This window comes from Amblyomma maculatum, chromosome 2, assembly GCF_055883805.1.
Source record: "Amblyomma maculatum isolate TAMU_Amacu chromosome 2, ASM5588380v1, whole genome shotgun sequence".
NCBI classification, from domain to species: Eukaryota; Metazoa; Arthropoda; class Arachnida; order Ixodida; family Ixodidae; genus Amblyomma; species Amblyomma maculatum.
Genome location: NC_139345.1, coordinates 129,181,019 through 129,203,704, shown reverse-complemented (window position 1 = coordinate 129,203,704; position 22,686 = coordinate 129,181,019). Strand labels below are relative to the sequence as shown.

At 44.6% G+C, this 22,686-nt stretch overlaps 1 protein-coding gene across 1 annotated transcript in view; it reads left to right on the top strand.

The window, feature by feature from the left end:
• The window catches only part of LOC146199842 (iris-like), a 44,813-nt gene that overhangs the window by 17,573 nt on the left and 4,554 nt on the right, over positions 1-22,686 (top strand). Inside the window, exon 5 of the mRNA XM_084592817.1 lies at positions 4,234-4,464. Coding sequence (XP_084448943.1) covers positions 4,234-4,464 — 231 coding nt within the window. The remainder of the gene's footprint in view (positions 1-4,233; positions 4,465-22,686) is intronic.

Here is a 22,686-nt window from a genome sequence, read left to right as displayed (position 1 = left end):
GCATACAGCGACCGGTCTCCTCAGAAGCGCCTTTCTTTTCTCAACGAAATAGGGGCAGGGACATGGAAATGAACGTGCTGCAAATGTAAGATGCTTTGTAGGCACTGCACGCATTTATGCTTTTTGTTGCTGGCTGCAAAGCCAAGGTGTCTACGGGCTGGCTGAAATTAGCCGTCAAGAAGAGACCGCTACCAAGTGCCCTAATTCATAAGCAGTCTCCGCTTCTGCATCATCTCCCGCCTGACACTTCCTGTCATCAAAGGAATGAAGCATAGCGCTCAGTCTCCCGGATCCAGAGTCATTCCTTAGCCCTGTGGTCAATCACGGGAGAGAAAAAAACCTGCCAAGATCAGCTCTTCTTTGGCTCTTACCCCTCGGCTGGTAACACATTATTCTGTCTCAATCTTCGGTTCAGGTAATGTCGGCCCATGTCGTCTCGCAACCTGAGCTAGCGTTTCTGTGAGCAGTCATCTCTTATCGTATTACATGATAACACTGCATCCGTCTCATTGATAATAAAGCACGACATAAACTTAGCTTTATCACGTTGTGCGACCATGAAGGCAGAACTCCTCCCTTATTTAACTTCGTCGTTTTAACATATGTCTCTAGAAGCTCTCACTAGTTCATGAAAAAACAAAGCTTGAATGAAATTGCACAGGATCTTGTTGTCCACCCTCCGGCCTCTTGTCGTTTATATTTGTTTCAATATTGCCTTCTTGTTTTTCCGGTTTTTATCAAACCTGTCTTTTATGCCGTTGAAATAAGGAGGATGTTTTTTGCAGATCCTGAGTGCGCAATTACGTAACACAAAAGTGACGTAGGGTCTAGGTAGCTCCTGCGCGCCTATGGGTGTTCATTATGTTTTTTTTTTCGTTTTACTGGAGGGAATGAGAGGGTGGCTGCAAGCTGTTAAGTGCAGTGCGCGGGAAGGATGCAAGGAGGCGCTTGATCGTCGGAGCGGGGCTTCGAGCTGGAGGATGTGGCGTGCTTAGCCGTCCTGCGAGCAAAGCACACAGCAGCACGCACGCACGCTTTCTGAAAGGATGAAAGGAGAAGTGGGCAAGCTAGACAACGTATATAGCGCGGTTTCAAACCAGTGACGGCTTGGAGCTGCCCTCGGCAGAACACAGAGCAGTCCTATCGTATATTATTTTCCTAGCAGTTAGGTATGGGCTGATTTGACCTGAGCGGCAACTTAGGTAGCGCTAATTATTTGACTGCCTCTGTGAGCGCGTATAGTTCTCAATGAAATGTTTTTGCATCTTGGATTGCGCCTCTAATGGGAAACAACTATCGAGACAAAAAATTGTCTGCCCATTAGCTAAGGAACATATTGTATAATTTCACAATTTAATTTCCAACATCAACATTTACGCGCCCTTGGAGATGTTCTCAATCGTGACAGTTATTTCTTTTTTGCCATTGCAAGATTGCATGTGTGTGGGCGCGCGTGTGTTCAGATAACTTATGCTACGATACTGAATATATGGACGGCCCCGCATACGGTCAGTGCTCTTCAAGTTTTCATTACAATGAGGAAAGCAAACACACTATCCTTGCAGCGCGCTGCGAAGACGCGGGCTCAAGACTCCGAGTGCTCCGAGTCCCTGTATCGCCTCGAATTCCAGCCACTCTACCAAACCGCCGGAAGAAAAAGAACGAAAGCTAAAGAATGCGAACGCACAGAACCGGCGCTCACTGCCGTCACTGGTTTGAAACCGCGCTGTCTACTGGCTAGCCTAGCCGCTTCTTTCATCCTTTCAGAAATCATGTGTGCGTGCTGCTGTGTGCTTTGCTCACAGGACGTAGGCAAGGCGCTCCACCTCCTCCAGCTCGAAGCCCCGCTCCGAAGGCCAACCGCGTCCTTTCATCATTACGGCATTGGACTTAACACAACGCCACCTAGCTTGTAGCCACCCTCTCACTCCCTCCAATAAAATGAAAAAAATTAGTGACGTAGACCCTACATCACTTTTGTGTCACGTGATTAGCACTCAGGGCCTGCAAAAACAGCCTCCCGTTGAAATATAGCGGTTGCAGATAACGTAATGAAACGGTCATCATCAACCTCTTTTCCAATATGCGTTGCACTCATCGTGGGAACCCTTTCCACTAATTTCCCTCGGTGCACGTGCAAAGCCAGTTGGTAAACCGACCACTAGTCTTCGCTGTTGGTCTGGTTTTCTTTTTGAGCGATACTTTTTGCTTCAGGACATCACAGGTGTATGTGCTGAAGGATGAAGAAATTATTAAATTAAGAGAAAAAGGTTTGCTAATTTTCTCAAGTCTAGGAGGGCGCAGTGACCTGATTCCTGCGTCCAGGCCAAATACGAAGCAGGATTTCTCAATGTGAGGCCGATCACCGTCATGGCATCATCATCATCATCATCATCATCAGCCTGACTCTACCCTCTGCCGGGCGAAGGCCTCTCCCATATTTCTCCAACTAACCCGGATCTATGCTAGCTGCATCCACTTGACCCCTGCGAGCTTCTTAACCTCATCGGCCCACCTAACTTTGTGCCGCCCCCTGCTGCACTTTCCTTCCCTTAGAATCCAGTTAGTTACCCTAAGCGACCATCGGTTATCCTCTCTTCGCACAACATGTCCTGCCCATGCCCATTTCTTCGTAATTTCAACTAGAATGTCAGTAACTTGAGCTATTTCTTTGACCCACTCTGAACGCTATCTCTTAATGCTACCCCTACCATTTTTCGTTCAGCAGTCCTCTGAGTTGTCCTCAACTTAAGTAGAACCCTCTTGGTTAGCCTCCACGTTTCAGCCCCATAGGTGAGTACAGGTAAGATGCAACTGTTGTATACTTTCCTCTTTAGCGATACCGGTAAGCTGGTAGTCATAATCTGCGAGTGCTTACCAAATGCGCTCCATCCCAATCTTATTCTTCTTGTTATTTCCTTTTCATGGTCCGGATTTACGGTTACTACCTATCCTAAGTAGACATATGCGCCTACTACTTCCAGTGCTTCGCTACCTAACGTAAACTGCTGTTCCTTCCCGTTCTAACCTTCGCTAACCTGTTCTAACCTGCTGTTCTAACATTTCTACTTTTCCTGTCTAGGTCATCAATCATTATTTGCAGTTCATCCCCGAGTTACTTTGCAAGGCGATGTAATCAACAAATCGCAGATTACTGAGGTATTCTCCATCTACCCTTATCCCTAGCTGCTCCCATTCCAAGTCTGTGAATACTTTCTCTAAGCAAGCTGTGAATAGTACTGGGGAGATCGTGTCTTCTTGCCTAACACCTTTCTATATAAAAATTTTGTTACTTTCTTTAGGCAGAACTACGGTTGCTGTGGAGCTAATATATATATCTTCCAGCAATTTCACGTACGGCTCGTCTACCCCCTGATTTCGCAATGCCTGCATCACCACGGAGGTTTCTACTAAGTCAAACGCTTTTTCGTAATCAATAAATCAATGAATACAACACCGTCAGGTGTTGCATTCTTATCGGTTTCAGTGCTGGGCAGTCCCACAGCATGTGGGAATATGCCTTAAAAAATTTTGCATTTCTATATCGGACACCCTGGGTGGGGATATAAGTTGCGTAAATGAGGCCAGGTCCTAGTGAAGGCAGGAGGTGTGGGCCACCCCCGACACGAATCCTCCGAAGCACAACCTCCTCCGCACTGGTGAGACCGCGGGGGAGGGATACCGCACACGGAGAGATAAGAGCACGTGTGCAGCGCGGGAGGTGTTCATATATTGATGAAAGGAGAGTAGTGTTGTCTACATGAAGCAGCCAAAGCAGTGAGGACCCTGGGGTCAAAAGGTAGGGTGTTAAATCTGCTTAGCTTTCAAAAGGCAGTAAGTACCGCGTTCGCTTGTCTATCGCGCGAGCAGCCACAATTGGAAGAGCACGCCCTATTTTATGTGTCGCATGTTTACTTTCATAGCAGCAGGTCCTAGAAGGTGCTATCCGAAAATTTACAAACGGTTTGGCATTATTTGGCAACAATAATACTGTCTCTTCAGTGCACAATTTCTCCGAAGAGCGTAAGAGCGCATCACAACCATATACACCTCTGCAGTCTGTACTCAAACTATTGTGAATACAAGGCTTCAAGATGGCGGCACGCGCACATTGTCCCGCTGTGCAAAATACTGCTTGTCTGAAGCCGTGAAAAAATTTACGTTAAGAAGCACTTGTGCTCGAATGACGCAGCGAGCGCCTGACAGCTAGCTCTACTGTTGTGGCTTGCACAGGTCCGTATGATGCACCAGTCAGGCCGTTTTCTGATGGCCGACTGCCCGTCGTTGCATGCCAGCGCACTGGTGCTGCCGTACCGGCGCTCGGACGCAGCCATGGTGCTCCTCCTGCCTACGGACCTTGATGGTCTCAGCAACCTCCAGGAAAAGATCAGTGTGAAAGCTTTCGAGTTGAGGTTCCGAGAATACGAAGTTGACGTCAGCCTACCCCGATTCCGGCTGAGACAGGTAATGATAATGTGCATTCTTGAGGCGAGAATGTCATCGATAACGTGTCGCATATGACTTGTGACTCAACTGTTGTGTCATCGATTAAAATATTGGAAGTAAAACACGCCAGGAAAACGTCCAATGACGTCTGGCCATGGACGAACTTGTACCAATCACGACGTATTCGGGGTTTTGTAAACTGGATGCACATAAGCCTTATTTATAAAGGCGGAGTCACACTGCGGAAACACAAGGGCGACACCAATCGAACAATTTCGCCACACAAGCCGCGAACAAGTTCCCGAACCAACTTGTTCCCAGCAGCATGTCACACTCCACGAACAGCCTGGAGGCCGAACAGGTTGCTACAGCGTTGCCTCGATTTTACAGGGTTCAGAAAATTAAACAGGCGATAAACCACGTTTGGAAACACGGTTCGGCCTGTTCGCCAGCCAGATAAAATTTTCTGGCGCCAACAAAGTAACCAAGGCATGCATTTTGTAGTGAATAACCACTGCTGTGCATTCCGTGCAAGGGAATATATTATATAGCTCAAATAATATTTTCAATCGAGTACTATAGTCAAGCCGCATTGCAATCAGAATCATCCCACCGAATATGTCGTTTAGCTACTTTGGCTTAAGCACGGTACCTATTTTTCGGATGTAGTAGAGCGCATGCATCAGCTTCGTGACCTTAAAGAGAAGGCCTACGACTAGATCGCAGCAGCGCTGGTACCTGATTTCACAGGTGGGCATGTATGTTCAGTGTTGCTTTTTTTTACCGCTTTTTCTCACTTATAACGCGAATAATTACCTCTACCATGCGCCAAACTTGATACGGTCATATGGGCACAATAGGCGTGCTTGTGCTGCTGGTCTCATTGAAAGCGTACGTGCCGCCACTTTGTCACTGTTCCAGGTAGTCAAATCTATAGCTGTCACGAAAGGGTCAGGCTAAATAAAGCTGAGATCCGCCCCCTTCGTCATTCAGTGAATTCATGTTGAGTGTTGAGTTTTTATCGCTCTCTCGCGTTTATCACGCAATTAAATCACCCACTTCTACACTACGCAGAGACCATGAGGTAGGCGCGAGAGGCTTGCTTATGGCACGGCCAGTCTCAAGGAACGTGCTCGCGCAGCCACTTTTCCATTGTTAGCGGTAGACAGCTGGGTGTCACTGAAAAGCGGTCAGGCTAAATAAAGGTGCTATTCGCACCATTCCTCATTCCGTTAAACTGTGTCTTGTCTATTGTACAGCGGCTGATGTCCGGAAACGGTTTTTCAACCTGCTATCGTAGTTTCCTCGGGAGACAAAAGGGAACGCCTTGCAAAAGTTTGGGGCCGGGTCCGAAGACTTGTACGTGCCGCGTTGGGCACACTTCGAAGATCTTTTCCTACTCAGCCGGAGCCCGCAGGATGACAGTCATTCTAATCATATGGAGTCTGCAATAGTGCTCAAAAGGTGAGTAACATCAAATACTTCCTATAAATATACTCTAGTTATGATGAAGCTGTGTGGCATTTAAAACGCAGTGTAAAAATATTTCTGTATATATAGATTTCTGCGCAGTTTGCACAGTGTGTACATAACAGTCGAAAAAATAAAAGCGTCTTGCCAAGAATTACTATTGTTGTTGTTTCTTTGCACCAAAATATATCTAATTATGCACGTTTGTACAAAACATTTTACATTCGCAGGTGGAGCTACTGGGCCAAACTGACTGCTTCCCTAGCCAATGCAATGATGGCACTTTGCAAGACACAGGAAATATCAGCATGCCAACACCAAACTCCTTGAATGTCGATAATCCACAACCTTCTTGCAGCAGTGCCGATACCAGTGACAGGAGCAATGCTCATAAAAGCCAGGGAACAAAGAGGAAGCCGGCAGAAATCTTCTCCAGCTCAAAAAGGCTGCCGGTGGAATCAGCTGTACAAGTTTAGGTTCTGCAACCGGCCGCAAAGGTATCAAGATGAATATGACGATTTAGGGATCAGTGTGACCAACGCTCTCCGGCAAATACCAGGCCAACATAGGCAGATGGCCAGCTTCTTGGAATTTTGAGGCTGTCGTGAAATATCAAATGAGTCCCAATCTTACAGAGGAAGATGCAATTTCAGAATCATCAAATGAATAAAATGTTTCAGAAAAGTGATATGGGGTAACTATTTATTCAGGCATAATGCACTATGTCAAAGCTGGAGGTCTCACAAGCATGCTTATGTGGGAATGAAACTATACAGGACTGTCGACTGGCGCCAACAGGATGCCATTGCTGCATGAGTACAGAAGTGGAAAATAAAAGGTGACAGAGAGAACAGATGATTTTGTTTTTAGCTTAAGATCCCAAAGCAACTCAAACTATGAAGGATGCTGTAGTGGCGAGTGCAAATATTTTGACCAACTGGGGTTCTTCAACAGGCACCTTGCTTTTCGCCTTTGTTGTAACAACAAAGTCGGGTTTGAACCCGTATACTTGGGACCAACAGTGGAGTTCCGTAACTAATGAATGCAATGACGTGCACAAATGGAGCACATGTATGCGTAGTCACCTCGGTAATTATAACTGCGGCCCTGTCCTCAAAAGTGTACCAAGTTATACGCTTATGTGCAACACACTTTAGTACATTTTATTGCACATTTACTTGGATGCAGGGCACATTATTAAGACGTGATTTTTCCTTACAATGCTGATAATGCGCTACCAGAAATAGTTGGCAGACTGTCTCTTCGACATGACCAGTGCGGTTTATTACTATCATATATTGTTCGTTATTCCATGTGTTAGGGAAAACTTTTAAAACAACAACATGAATTTTAATTCTCCAAACTGCACTCACTACAACACTGGTCGGAGAGCGCCTCAATGAACCATGCACCGCACTGCTCCGTAAACGCTGAGTCTCTCTTCCACTTGAAGGGAGCACGTGCACGAGCGTCCCTCTCGCGCGCCACCCACCGACCACACCACACAACACACGCGCACACAGCCGTGTCCCGCGGGGAAGAATGGGCGATTCCAGTCCGTGTACGTCCATCCTCCGTTGTCAGTGGGATGGCCCAAATGTTGTGCCGTGAAGACCGCGGAGGCAGCACTCGGATTATTCAACAGATATCTGTTGTCAATTATTCATGAGTAACTAGACACAGGGGCCGCAATTTCGGACGCATATGCAACAATGCTCCACTGCCTGTTCCACTTCTCTCTCACTGAGAAAATAATTCGTGTACAGGATGTGCCCTGCTGTGGCGCCAGCACTGCTGTTTGCGCCAAGTCCTCGGAACTGCTTCATAGCTCCAACTGAGCTTACACCTCCTCTATGTGACCCGGGTCCTGTCATTTATACTGCTAAAAATGTCACAAATTAGAAGAGTACAGTAGATATGAACGCACCTAATATGTTTTGTGTTATGTTTTATGGCACATAGGCGACTGAGGTCATCATGCGCCGAAAGTAAGGGTTAAAATATCCACTTGGTGTAAAGGCTGTAAACGTTATTGTCGGTTCTATAGATTATGTAAAACATTTGCTACTCTTAGGGACAAAGATATGCAGTAAATGTTGTGTGACCTTTCTCCCAAACGTAGGCTTGGGCGTAATGGGATATGTTCATCATAAACTCATGGGAGGTGCTTCGGTGTTAGTTCTTCAAGTCTTGTACATGTAATTAAAATGTGGTTAGTGGTGACAACCTCTTCTCCAGAGTTCACATGTAGGTACATCTTGTCTTGCAAGAAGGAAGTAAGTCCTCCCCACAAGACAGCGCCTTGCCAGATGAAGTAGCGCATCCAATGGTGGCTGGTGTGCACTGCGGTGCTTCCGAGAGCCTCTCGCCTGATATTTTTTTTTTGAGTGCGTAGTTGAGAAAACAATCTGGCGGCTCGCATATAGAATCTTCAACGTCCGTGTGAGCGCCGGCGACAGGCGCCAGCACAACCTTTCGAACATCTTGTGTTCACTGTGGTTCTGTTCGTGTTGTGCGTCGTGCCTCGCTGAGGCGCGCCGAATTTCCGCCCGTGTAATGTACCCAGCCTTGCAGATCCTGCGCCTCATCATTTGGAAGTATCTGTCTGGCCAGTTAGACATGAATGGCGAGGCGCGATTTCTGCGGCGCTGGCGCATGCGCTTGTTTATGTTGTACGGGCGAGCAGACTTGAGATGCCAGTCGTACTTTGATTTCTGCGGCGCTGGCGCATGCGCTTGTTTATGTTGCACGGGCGAGCAGACTTGAGATGCCAGTCGTACTTTATTAGAACCCCCCCCCCTCCCCTTTATTGTTTTTCCCCTCTCTGAGAAATCATATGTATTTCAGTTTTTTTTATAAGTTCTTTACAGTGTTTTGTATATTGCTTTTGGTCTGCGAGTAATATGAGTTCTTATATGATGTGTACAATCAATTCTCTTTGTGTTTATTTATTGTTTATATCCTTGTGACATGAATCTTGCCGTTTCACTTTCATATTTCCTTCTACATATTTTATAGCATCTTCTTGGGTACGTTTATTTTTAATGGTATAATAATACTAACAAAACTTTTTTTAGAGGAAAAAAAGGCGGAGCATTTCTCACACTTGTTCTGTGGACACCTGAACCGCGCCGTAGAGGAAGGGAGGAAAGTGGGAGTGAAAATGGAAAAAGAAAACTTTCTATTTTTGTGTTCCGACCGGCTGTTTCCCATACATCAGCTCGTTCATTGCCACATATCCCCTATATAACTTGGTAGCCAGCAGAATTTCACTTTGCGTCCTTGCGTTTAAGTAGTTTTTACATAAGGTATCTCATTTCCTGTCATTACACTGACTGAGTCAGTGTAGATTATACGTTTTTCAACGTTGCATTTACTACAGGTAAGGAGATAGCATAACGTCCATCAGTAAAAATTGTTGCACACAGAGGTAACTAAACTATTTTTTGGAGTTTGTCTTGTACTACACCGCAACCAACATAGAAAGCAGTTTTAGAACCATACATATGAAATTCTGTATGTTTTTCGTGTGTTTCGCTTGAGGCTAGGAACGTTTATGTTATACGATCAGGTGGTGTCTGCTTTTACGAAATTGTGTTAGTGCGGAGTCGGATGCAGAAAGGAAGCTGTAGACAGGGGTAATTGGCTCGGGGATATGGGCAATGTCTGCCACAGTATGAAGTACGCGTATGTCTAATTCCTTACATTTCTGTTCAAAACGGAGAATTAGTGGTCTTGTTGCTTGGGGTTTATTGTTAAAATTGTTCTAGATGGACACTTTGTGACTATACAGTAATAGAGAAGTTTTGGGATGTAGGAACACATAAGCATTGTTCTTCTGTTTTCGAGGGGTGGATTTGTTTCTTTCTACATAGAGGCTATTTATGGGGCATGTTCTGTAAGCACAATTGAAAGCTGCAGGGCACGGTTTTTCACACGATCTAGGTTTGAGTCAGAAGGTCCTGCTGACCCGTACACAACACACCCGTAGTCCAGGGAAGAGCGTACTACCGAGTGAAAGTCGTGCGAAGTGCAGGTTCTGTCAGATTCTCAGAGTTTCCGTTAGAGTACTTTTCATATATTTAGGGATCGAGAAGCGTTCTTTATGATATTGTTGATATGTTGTAGAAAAGTGAGTTTTTTGTCAAAAGTTACACTTCGACATTTGTTATGATTTCTTATTGGCATTATAGCTTCCTTTAGGTGGTGTTTAAGATCAGTTTGTAGGCCTCATCAGGGAGAGAATGGAAGAACCGTTGGTTTTGTGCTAAAAACTGAAATTAAATTTGATCTGCCTGTCACTAGCTTATTAATGGAAGCTGCGTTTGTCTTTCTCATGTTGATGCATTAGAATTTGTGTCCACTATTTGTAGGTCATCGACATACAGTGAATACATTACAAATTTTGTGATTATTTTGCTTAAGGTATTCAGTTCTACAAAAAATGTAGAAATGTATTTATCTTGATGTCCTCCATTGGCCAGCACAATGTTCTTCGAAAACGTTTACCCTGAGCGCACGTGAAGTGAACGATTCGACGCGAAGTCCTTCAGATAGTTTAAGATCCTACCGCAAATGCCTAAATCTGTTAGGTCATGAAGAATGCCGAACCTACATGTCATATAGTATGTCTTCATATCAACGAGGACGGAAAGACAGTGTTGTGTATGTATAAATACATATACCACCTAATCCACATAATTGCATATGTTGATGACAAAAAGGCGCAAACCTTTCAAGACGCGCAAATGAATAAACTTTATGCTTACATGTTGTATAATAATCAAATAAGTGCGATAACTTAACAAAACCGACAAATAGGCTACAAAAATACACTATACAAGACACAAAGCGCTGACCTTCCACTGAATTTCATTCTCCAAGGGGCGCGCATACTTATGCACACCCTATAGTCACAAACACATAAAAACTAAAACAACAATTCATGGAAAGCAGGATAGTCGATTAAAAGATTCTTTTGAAGTTAAAGCTACCGAAGATTCACTTGTATACTCGGCGCCGTCCGTGACCGAAAAAACGGTAAAGGCTTCCCAGATCGCTTCCCACGACCGATTTCAATATCTATGTCCAAAAACTGCAGGCGCTTTTGATGCGCCACTTCATGTATTTATCAGAGTCCTAGATGAGCTCACTGAAATTCACTCACTGTGTTCGGCACAATCTCGTCAAGTGCACAGCCCGTATCGAAGCACACAAGAAATCATCAGCATATCTGAAGCATAAGTGTCCATTTGTCGCATTCTCTTTTGCAACACTCGGTCACCCCTAGCAAGAAAATTTTAACAGGCACTGTTAACAAGCAGATGTTCAGGTATGTTGATGATTTGCTTGTGTGTGTCGACGCGGACTGTGCCGTTGACCAGGTGTTGCCAAAAACAGTGGTTCAATTTCAGCTTGCTCATCTAGGACACTTATTCACACCTGCACTGCTGCATCGCAACTGCCTGAATTTCATGGAGATAGTTATTGAAATTGGTCCTCATGTGTGGTGGTACTACAAAACAAGAAGCGAAAAGGGTCTACATCCCAACGATTTAGCATATTCTAAGTTAAACGAAACGTTGCTGATGCGTGTTTTTAACATACGTTAAAAACGTCGTGCATCATAACGTACATGACTGTATGAGCTTGCAGGCCACTCGGCTTAGATAGCGGGCTATCCGAACACAGTGTTGGTGGCTGATAAGGTGCTCAAGATTGTCGTCAAAGAGATACCACCAAAGTTGAAGGAAAGCAATAAAAGGCCCAATATTTTGACCTTGCATTCATGCGCTGTCACACAGGCTAAAGAAGGCAGCAGAAAAGCATGAAGTTCCGGTTGTATTTTCGGCACCTCAGAAGCTTGAGAACCTGTGCGCCAATGTAAACTACAAGAAAAGATAAGGACCGAACAAATAGTTTTGCGGTATGAGGCACAGAACAGTTTTGTTGCATGTGCTGAGGGTGTGGTATATAGATTAAAACTTTCTGTGAATACTTTCTCTAAGCAAGCTGTGAATAGTACTGGGGAGATCGTGTCTTCTTGCCTAACACCTTTCTATATAAAAATTTTGTTACTTTCTTTAGGCAGAACTACGGTTGCTGTGGAGCTAATATATATATCTTCCAGCAATTTCACGTACGGCTCGTCTACCCCCTGATTTCGCAATGCCTGCATCACCACGGAGGTTTCTACTAAGTCAAACGCTTTTTCGTAATCAATAAATCAATGAATACAACACCGTCAGGTGTTGCATTCTTATCGGTTTCAGTGCTGGGCAGTCCCACAGCATGTGGGAATATGCCTTAAAAAATTTTGCATTTCTATATCGGACACCCTGGGTGGGGATATAAGTTGCGTAAATGAGGCCAGGTCCTAGTGAAGGCAGGAGGTGTGGGCCACCCCCGACACGAATCCTCCGAAGCACAACCTCCTCCGCACTGGTGAGACCGCGGGGGAGGGATACCGCACACGGAGAGATAAGAGCACGTGTGCAGCGCGGGAGATGTTCATATATTGATGAAAGGAGAGTAGTGTTGTCTACATGAAGCAGCCAAAGCAGTGAGGACCCTGGGGTCAAAAGGTAGGGTGTTAAATCTGCTTAGCTTTCAAAAGGCAGTAAGTACCGCGTTCGCTTGTCTATCGCGCGAGCAGCCACAATTGGAAGAGCACGCCCTATTTTATGTGTCGCATGTTTACTTTCATAGCAGCAGGTCCTAGAAGGTGCTATCCGAAAATTTACAAACGGTTTGGCATTATTTGGCAACAATAATACTGTCTCTTCAGTGCACAATTTCTCCGAAGAGCGTAAGAGCGCATCACAACCATATACACCTCTGCAGTCTGTACTCAAACTATTGTGAATACAAGGCTTCAAGATGGCGGCACGCGCACATTGTCCCGCTGTGCAAAATACTGCTTGTCTGAAGCCGTGAAAAAATTTACGTTAAGAAGCACTTGTGCTCGAATGACGCAGCGAGCGCCTGACAGCTAGCTCTACTGTTGTGGCTTGCACAGGTCCGTATGATGCACCAGTCAGGCCGTTTTCTGATGGCCGACTGCCCGTCGTTGCATGCCAGCGCACTGGTGCTGCCGTACCGGCGCTCGGACGCAGCCATGGTGCTCCTCCTGCCTACGGACCTTGATGGTCTCAGCAACCTCCAGGAAAAGATCAGTGTGAAAGCTTTCGAGTTGAGGTTCCGAGAATACGAAGTTGACGTCAGCCTACCCCGATTCCGGCTGAGACAGGTAATGATAATGTGCATTCTTGAGGCGAGAATGTCATCGATAACGTGTCGCATATGACTTTTGACTCAACTGTTGTGTCATCGATTAAAATATTGGAAGTAAAACACGCCAGGAAAACGTCCAATGACGTCTGGCCATAGACGAACTTGTACCAATCACGACGTATTCGGGGTTTTGTAAACTGGATGCACATAAGCCTTATTTATAAAGGCGGAGTCACACTGCGGAAACACAAGGGCGACACCAATCGAACAATTTCGCCACACAAGCCGCGAACAAGTTCCCGAACCAACTTGTTCCCAGCAGCATGTCACACTCCACGAACAGCCTGGAGGCCGAACAGGTTGCTACAGCGTTGCCTCGATTTTACAGGGTTCAGAAAATTAAACAGGCGATAAACCACGTTTGGAAACACGGTTCGGCCTGTTCGCCAGCCAGATAAAATTTTCTGGCGCCAACAAAGTAACCAAGGCATGCATTTTGTAGTGAATAACCACTGCTGTGCATTCCGTGCAAGGGAATATATTATATAGCTCAAATAATATTTTCAATCGAGTACTATAGTCAAGCCGCATTGCAATCAGAATCATCCCACCGAATATGTCGTTTAGCTACTTTGGCTTAAGCACGGTACCTATTTTTCGGATGTAGTAGAGCGCATGCATCAGCTTCGTGACCTTAAAGAGAAGGCCTACGACTAGATCGCAGCAGCGCTGGTACCTGATTTCACAGGTGGGCATGTATGTTCAGTGTTGCTTTTTTTTACCGCTTTTTCTCACTTATAACGCGAATAATTACCTCTACCATGCGCCAAACTTGATACGGTCATATGGGCACAATAGGCGTGCTTGTGCTGCTGGTCTCATTGAAAGCGTACGTGCCGCCACTTTGTCACTGTTCCAGGTAGTCAAATCTATAGCTGTCACGAAAGGGTCAGGCTAAATAAAGCTGAGATCCGCCCCCTTCGTCATTCAGTGAATTCATGTTGAGTGTTGAGTTTTTATCGCTCTCTCGCGTTTATCACGCAATTAAATCACCCACTTCTACACTACGCAGAGACCATGAGGTAGGCGCGAGAGGCTTGCTTATGGCACGGCCAGTCTCAAGGAACGTGCTCGCGCAGCCACTTTTCCATTGTTAGCGGTAGACAGCTGGGTGTCACTGAAAAGCGGTCAGGCTAAATAAAGGTGCTATTCGCACCATTCCTCATTCCGTTAAACTGTGTCTTGTCTATTGTACAGCGGCTGATGTCCGGAAACGGTTTTTCAACCTGCTATCGTAGTTTCCTCGGGAGACAAAAGGGAACGCCTTGCAAAAGTTTGGGGCCGGGTCCGAAGACTTGTACGTGCCGCGTTGGGCACACTTCGAAGATCTTTTCCTACTCAGCCGGAGCCCGCAGGATGACAGTCATTCTAATCATATGGAGTCTGCAATAGTGCTCCAAAGGTGAGTAACATCAAATACTTCCTATAAATATACTCTAGTTATGATGAAGCTGTGTGGCATTTAAAACGCAGTGTAAAAATATTTCTGTATATATAGATTTCTGCGCAGTTTGCACAGTGTGTACATAACAGTCGAAAAAATAAAAGCGTCTTGCCAAGAATTACTATTGTTGTTGTTTCTTTGCACCAAAATATATCTAATTATGCACGTTTGTACAAAACATTTTACATTCGCAGGTGGAGCTACTGGGCCAAACTGACTGCTTCCCTAGCCAATGCAATGATGGCACTTTGCAAGACACAGGAAATATCAGCATGCCAACACCAAACTCCTTGAATGTCGATAATCCACAACCTTCTTGCAGCAGTGCCGATACCAGTGACAGGAGCAATGCTCATAAAAGCCAGGGAACAAAGAGGAAGCCGGCAGAAATCTTCTCCAGCTCAAAAAGGCTGCCGGTGGAATCAGCTGTACAAGTTTAGGTTCTGCAACCGGCCGCAAAGGTATCAAGATGAATATGACGATTTAGTGATCAGTGTGACCAACGCTCTCCGGCAAATACCAGGCCAACATAGGCAGATGGCCAGCTTCTTGGAATTTTGAGGCTGTCGTGAAATATCAAATGAGTCCCAATCTTACAGAGGAAGATGCAATTTCAGAATCATCAAATGAATAAAATGTTTCAGAAAACTGATATGGGGTAACTATTTATTCAGGCATAATGCACTATGTCAAAGCTGGAGGTCTCACAAGCATGCTTATGTGGGAATGAAACTATACAGGACTGTCGACTGGCGCCAACAGGATGCCATTGCTGCATGAGTACAGAAGTGGAAAATAAAAGGTGACAGAGAGAACAGATGATTATGTTTTTAGCTTAAGATCCCAAAGCAACTCAAACTATGAAGGATGCTGTAGTGGCGAGTGCAAATATTTTGACCAACTGGGGTTCTTCAACAGGCACCTTGCTTTTCGCCTTTGTTGTAACAACAAAGTCGGGTTTGAACCCGTATACTTGGGACCAACAGTGGAGTTCCGTAACTAATGAATGCAATGACGTGCACAAATGGAGCACATGTATGCGTAGTCACCTCGGTAATTATAACTGCGGCCCTGTCCTCAAAAGTGTACCAAGTTATACGCTTATGTGCAACACACTTTAGTACATTTTATTGCACATTTACTTGGATGCAGGGCACATTATTAAGACGTGATTTTTCCTTACAATGCTGATAATGCGCTACCAGAAATAGTTGGCAGACTGTCTCTTCGACATGACCAGTGCGGTTTATTACTATCATATATTGTTCGTTATTCCATGTGTTAGGGAAAACTTTTAAAACAACAACATGAATTTTAATTCTCCAAACTGCACTCACTACAACACTGGTCGGAGAGCGCCTCAATGAACCATGCACCGCACTGCTCCGTAAACGCTGAGTCTCTCTTCCACTTGAAGGGAGCACGTGCACGAGCGTCCCTCTCGCGCGCCACCCACCGACCACACCACACAACACACGCGCACACAGCCGTGTCCCGCGGGGAAGAATGGGCGATTCCAGTCCGTGTACGTCCATCCTCCGTTGTCAGTGGGATGGCCCAAATGTTGTGCCGTGAAGACCGCGGAGGCAGCACTCGGATTATTCAACAGATATCTGTTGTCAATTATTCATGAGTAACTAGACACAGGGGCCGCAATTTCGGACGCATATGCAACAATGCTCCACTGCCTGTTCCACTTCTCTCTCACTGAGAAAATAATTCGTGTACAGGATGTGCCCTGCTGTGGCGCCAGCACTGCTGTTTGCGCCAAGTCCTCGGAACTGCTTCATAGCTCCAACTGAGCTTACACCTCCTCTATGTGACCCGGGTCCTGTCATTTATACTGCTAAAAATGTCACAAATTAGAAGAGTACAGTAGATATGAACGCACCTAATATGTTTTGTGTTATGTTTTATGGCACATAGGCGACTGAGGTCATCATGCGCCGAAAGTAAGGGTTAAAATATCCACTTGGTGTAAAGGCTGTAAACGTTATTGTCGGTTCTATAGATTATGTAAAACATTTGCTACTCTTAGGGACAAAGATATGCAGTAAATGTTGTGTGACCTTTCTCCCAAACGTAGGCTTGGGCGTAATGGGATATGTTCATCATAAACTCATGGGAGGTGCTTCGGTGTTAGTTCTTCAAGTCTTGTACATGTAATTAAAATGTGGTTAGTGGTGACAACCTCTTCTCCAGAGTTCACATGTAGGTACATCTTGTCTTGCAAGAAGGAAGTAAGTCCTCCCCACAAGACAGCGCCTTGCCAGATGAAGTAGCGCATCCAATGGTGGCTGGTGTGCACTGCGGTGCTTCCGAGAGCCTCTCGCCTGATATTTTTTTTTTGAGTGCGTAGTTGAGAAAACAATCTGGCGGCTCGCATATAGAATCTTCAACGTCCGTGTGAGCGCCGGCGACAGGCGCCAGCACAACCTTTCGAACATCTTGTGTTCACTGTGGTTCTGTTCGTGTTGTGCGTCGTGCCTCGCTGAGGCGCGCCGAATTTCCGCCCGTGTAATGTACCCAGCCTTGCAGATCCTGCGCCTCATCATTTGGAAGTATCTGTCTGGCCAGTTAGACATGAATGGCGAGGCGCGATTTCTGCGGCGCTGGCGCATGCGCTTGTTTATGTTGTACGGGCGAGCAGACTTGAGATGCCAGTCGTAATTTGATTTCTGCGGCGCTGGCGCATGCGCTTGTTTATGTTGCACGGGCGAGCAGACTTGAGATGCCAGTCGTACTTTATTAGAACCCCCCCCCCCCCTCCCCTTTATTGTTTTTCCCCTCTCTGAGAAATCATATGTATTTCAGTTTTTTTTATAAGTTCTTTACAGTGTTTTGTATATTGCTTTTGGTCTGCGAGTAATATGAGTTCTTATATGATGTTTATATCCTTGTGACATGAATCTTGCCGTTTCACTTTCATATTTCCTTCTACATATTTTATAGCATCTTCTTGGGTACGTTTATTTTTAATGGTATAATAATACTAACAAAACTTTTTTTAGAGGAAAAAAAGGCGGAGCATTTCTCACACTTGTTCTGTGGACACCTGAACCGCGCCGTAGAGGAAGGGAGGAAAGTGGGAGTGAAAATGGAAAAAGAAAACTTTCTATTTTTGTGTTCCGACCGGCTGTTTCCCATACATCAGCTCGTTCATTGCCACATATCCCCTATATAACTTGGTAGCCAGCAGAATTTCACTTTGCGTCCTTGCGTTTAAGTAGTTTTTACATAAGGTATCTCATTTCCTGTCATTACACTGACTGAGTCAGTGTAGATTATACGTTTTTCAACGTTGCATTTACTACAGGTAAGGAGATAGCATAACGTCCATCAGTAAAAATTGTTGCACACAGAGGTAACTAAACTATTTTTTGGAGTTTGTCTTGTACTACACCGCAACCAACATAGAAAGCAGTTTTAGAACCATACATATGAAATTCTGTATGTTTTTCGTGTGTTTCGCTTGAGGCTAGGAACGTTTATGTTATACGATCAGGTGGTGTCTGCTTTTACGAAATTGTGTTAGTGCGGAGTCGGATGCAGAAAGGAAGCTGTAGACAGGGGTAATTGGCTCGGGGATATGGGCAATGTCTGCCACAGTATGAAGTACGCGTATGTCTAATTCCTTACATTTCTGTTCAAAACGGAGAATTAGTGGTCTTGTTGCTTGGGGTTTATTGTTAAAATTGTTCTAGATGGACACTTTGTGACTATACAGTAATAGAGAAGTTTTGGGATGTAGGAACACATAAGCATTGTTCTTCTGTTTTCGAGGGGTGGATTTGTTTCTTTCTACATAGAGGCTATTTATGGGGCATGTTCTGTAAGCACAATTGAAAGCTGCAGGGCACGGTTTTTCACACGATCTAGGTTTGAGTCAGAAGGTCCTGCTGACCCGTACACAACACACCCGTAGTCCAGGGAAGAGCGTACTACCGAGTGAAAGTCGTGCGAAGTGCAGGTTCTGTCAGATTCTCAGAGTTTCCGTTAGAGTACTTTTCATATATTTAGGGATCGAGAAGCGTTCTTTATGATATTGTTGATATGTTGTAGAAAAGTGAGTTTTTTGTCAAAAGTTACACTTCGACATTTGTTATGATTTCTTATTGGCATTATAGCTTCCTTTAGGTGGTGTTTAAGATCAGTTTGTAGGCCTCATCAGGGAGAGAATGGAAGAACCGCTGGTTTTGTGCTAAAAACTGAAATTAAATTTGATCTGCCTGTCACTAGCTTATTAATGGAAGCTGCGTTTGTCTTTCTCATGTTGATGCATTAGAATTTGTGTCCACTATTTGTAGGTCATCGACATACAGTGAATACATTACAAATTTTGTGATTATTTTGCTTAAGGTATTCAGTTCTACAAAAAATGTAGAAATGTATTTATCTTGATGTCCTCCATTGGCCAGCACAATGTTCTTCGAAAACGTTTACCCTGAGCGCACGTGAAGTGAACGATTCGACGCGAAGTCCTTCAGATAGTTTAAGATCCTACCGCAAATGCCTAAATCTGTTAGGTCATGAAGAATGCCGAACCTACATGTCATATAGTATGTCTTCATATCAACGAGGACGGAAAGACAGTGTTGTGTATGTATAAATACATATACCACCTAATCCACATAATTGCATATGTTGATGACAAAAAGGCGCAAACCTTTCAAGACGCGCAAATGAATAAACTTTATGCTTACATGTTGTATAATAATCAAATAAGTGCGATAACTTAACAAAACCGACAAATAGGCTACAAAAATACACTATACAAGACACAAAGCGCTGACCTTCCACTGAATTTCATTCTCCAAGGGGCGCGCATACTTATGCACACCCTATAGTCACAAACACATAAAAACTAAAACAACAATTCATGGAAAGCAGGATAGTCGATTAAAAGATTCTTTTGAAGTTAAAGCTACCGAAGATTCACTTGTATACTCGGCGCCGTCCGTGACCGAAAAAACGGTAAAGGCTTCCCAGATCGCTTCCCACGACCGATTTCAATATCTATGTCCAAAAACTGCAGGCGCTTTTGATGCGCCACTTCATGTATTTATCAGAGTCCTAGATGAGCTCACTGAAATTCACTCACTGTGTTCGGCACAATCTCGTCAAGTGCACAGCCCGTATCGAAGCACACAAGAAATCATCAGCATATCTGAAGCATAAGTGTCCATTTGTCGCATTCTCTTTTGCAACACTCGGTCACCCCTAGCAAGAAAATTTTAACAGGCACTGTTAACAAGCAGATGTTCAGGTATGTTGATGATTTGCTTGTGTGTGTCGACGCGGACTGTGCCGTTGACCAGGTGTTGCCAAAAACAGTGGTTCAATTTCAGCTTGCTCATCTAGGACACTTATTCACACCTGCACTGCTGCATCGCAACTGCCTGAATTTCATGGAGATAGTTATTGAAATTGGTCCTCATGTGTGGTGGTACTACAAAACAAGAAGCGAAAAGGGTCTACATCCCAACGATTTAGCATATTCTAAGTTAAACGAAACGTTGCTGATGCGTGTTTTTAACATACGTTAAAAACGTCGTGCATCATAACGTACATGACTGTATGAACTTGCAGGCCACTCGGCTTAGATAGCGGGCTATCCGAACACAGTGTTGGTGGCTGATAAGGTGCTCAAGATTGTCGTCAAAGAGATACCACCAAAGTTGAAGGAAAGCAATAAAAGGCCCAATATTTTGACCTTGCATTCATGCGCTGTCACACAGGCTAAAGAAGGCAGCAGAAAAGCATGAAGTTCCGGTTGTATTTTCGGCACCTCAGAAGCTTGAGAACCTGTGCGCCAATGTAAACTACAAGAAAAGATAAGGACCGAACAAATAGTTTTGCGGTATGAGGCACAGAACAGTTTTGTTGCATGTGCTGAGGGTGTGGTATATAGATTAAAACTTTCTGCTGGTGCGGCTTACGAAGGCGAGACGGGTAGATGTGTGAATGACACAAATGCGCGAATGCACACCCTTGTTGGAGAGTACTTCAGTGTTGCTTAGGTTACAAAACACGTTCGCAAGAGAGATCTGGGAAGCGTTTACCATGGCCTCGGTCACGGATGGGGCCGAGTATACAAGTGAACCTTCAGTATCTTTCATTTCAAAAGCAATATTGCTTTTATTAACTAAAAAGGTAGCTATCTAAGACTTCTGTGCACAGGACCCCGCGTTTCACTTAGCTATCTCGTTTCCCTTGAATTGTTGATTTAGTTTTTTGTGTATTTGTGACGATAAGGTGTGAATAAGTATGCGCGCCTTTGAGAATAAAATTCAAAGTCGGGCTTTGTGTCTCGTGTCGTGTATTTTTTTTATCCAATTTGTCGATTGTGTCAAGTTATCGCACTCCTGTAATTAGTATGAACAATCAAGTAGGCCCGTTAAAACATTATTGACATGTTTTATGTTTAGGGCTAATAATATGCCATCTCATGGAAATCCATCTTTTGTTACACTTTTTACATGGCACTCAGGAACTACTCACCAGTCAAAGATGCCTTCTATATCGGAACTCTCTCTAAAAAAATAAAGAAGTTGTCTTGTCCTTCTTGACACCAAACATGTTTGGAGTGTTAAAGTTGCGAACACAACATCAATATCTCGTTCTGGCTGATGGCACAGTGGTGATCGGAACAATTGCCAGCGATTTGCCAGTATGCTAAATGCATTATCTGCTCTACGATTTGCAAGTGAGTCGGAAAAAAAACATTGAAAAAGAAAGAGGGAAAATGCTAAAAATGCTGGAATGCTTACTGAAGGAATGTAAAAAGTTTCCCATTCGTCTCCCTTACAAAAAAGACGGCGAACCGCGTTCATGTTTTTTACTTAAATAAAGTGAGTCAATAAATGTCTCACAAAAAGTACATACCATGTTATGGATATCCTGCCCACATCTATCGAATAGTGGTACACGAAATTGTTGGCTGTTGACTGATTGGTCATATTTAAGTTGTTTACTTAACACAGAATGTCAACACAGCATTATTTGCACAGCACAGCAGTAAGCATCACGTTTTTGATTGATCATACTACAGTTGAGTTTAGACATTGTGTCGTAGTTATTCATCATCATCATCAGCCTGACTATACCCACTGCAGGGCGAAGGCCTCTCCCATATTTCTCCACACAAAATATCAACCTTAAACCCATTCAGGTTATGTGCGCTACGCGCGGATTACTGTTAAGAATAGTAATCGTAAATACAAAAAAAACGTAATGTCTGTTTAGACTGCTCTCGCATTGAGCTTAAGATTCGCAACCTCTGCAGCCAGCATGGGCGACTTTTATGACTGGCACAGATACGTCTGTTACTGCGCGACCAATGCATACAGCTGTTTCGATTATCCCTTTCCATTCACGGGACTTCCGATTCTCCCATATTTCGCGCGCAACCTAGCTAGCAGGCGACATCATCCAACCCAATATCACCAATAACACCGGCAAGCCGAGACATTGGAGCAGAATAGGAGCTACTCTGCTCCAGTGTCTCGGCTTGCTGGTGTTAGTGGTGTTCGGGCCGCAGCCTGTTCATGTGCGGTGCGAAATCATCTTCGCTGTGTAATTATAAGCGTCTACTAAAAGAAGTTCGGCAGAGGCCGATTCTCTACAGCCAGTTGGTGAAATCGCACCGAGAAATATGCAACACGATGCCTGGCTGCAAGTTACCAGTGCTCTGAGTCAAAGCAATAAGTGCTTTGTATTTTTTTGTTCATGTGCAAACAAACTCGCTGCAATACAATGCTTCTAGTTGCGAAAAGTCGGCGGGGGATGCCCACTTCATCCCTGTGCATTCTCGCAGCCCATCGGCTTCGTTGACAAGTTAGAGAACAGTTAGCCTGCAGCGAAAGGCTGATAAAAGGTGAGGTTGGGGCTCGGGCCGCTAAACAGAGCTGACGCGGACCCATCGATGTTCGAAAGAGGCTAAGCGTTAAAGGAGAAAAAGCGACTGTCTCTAAAGGGGGACGAGGTAATGATACGTGTTTCACGGACGTTTCCGTACATATCTGTCGCGAGTC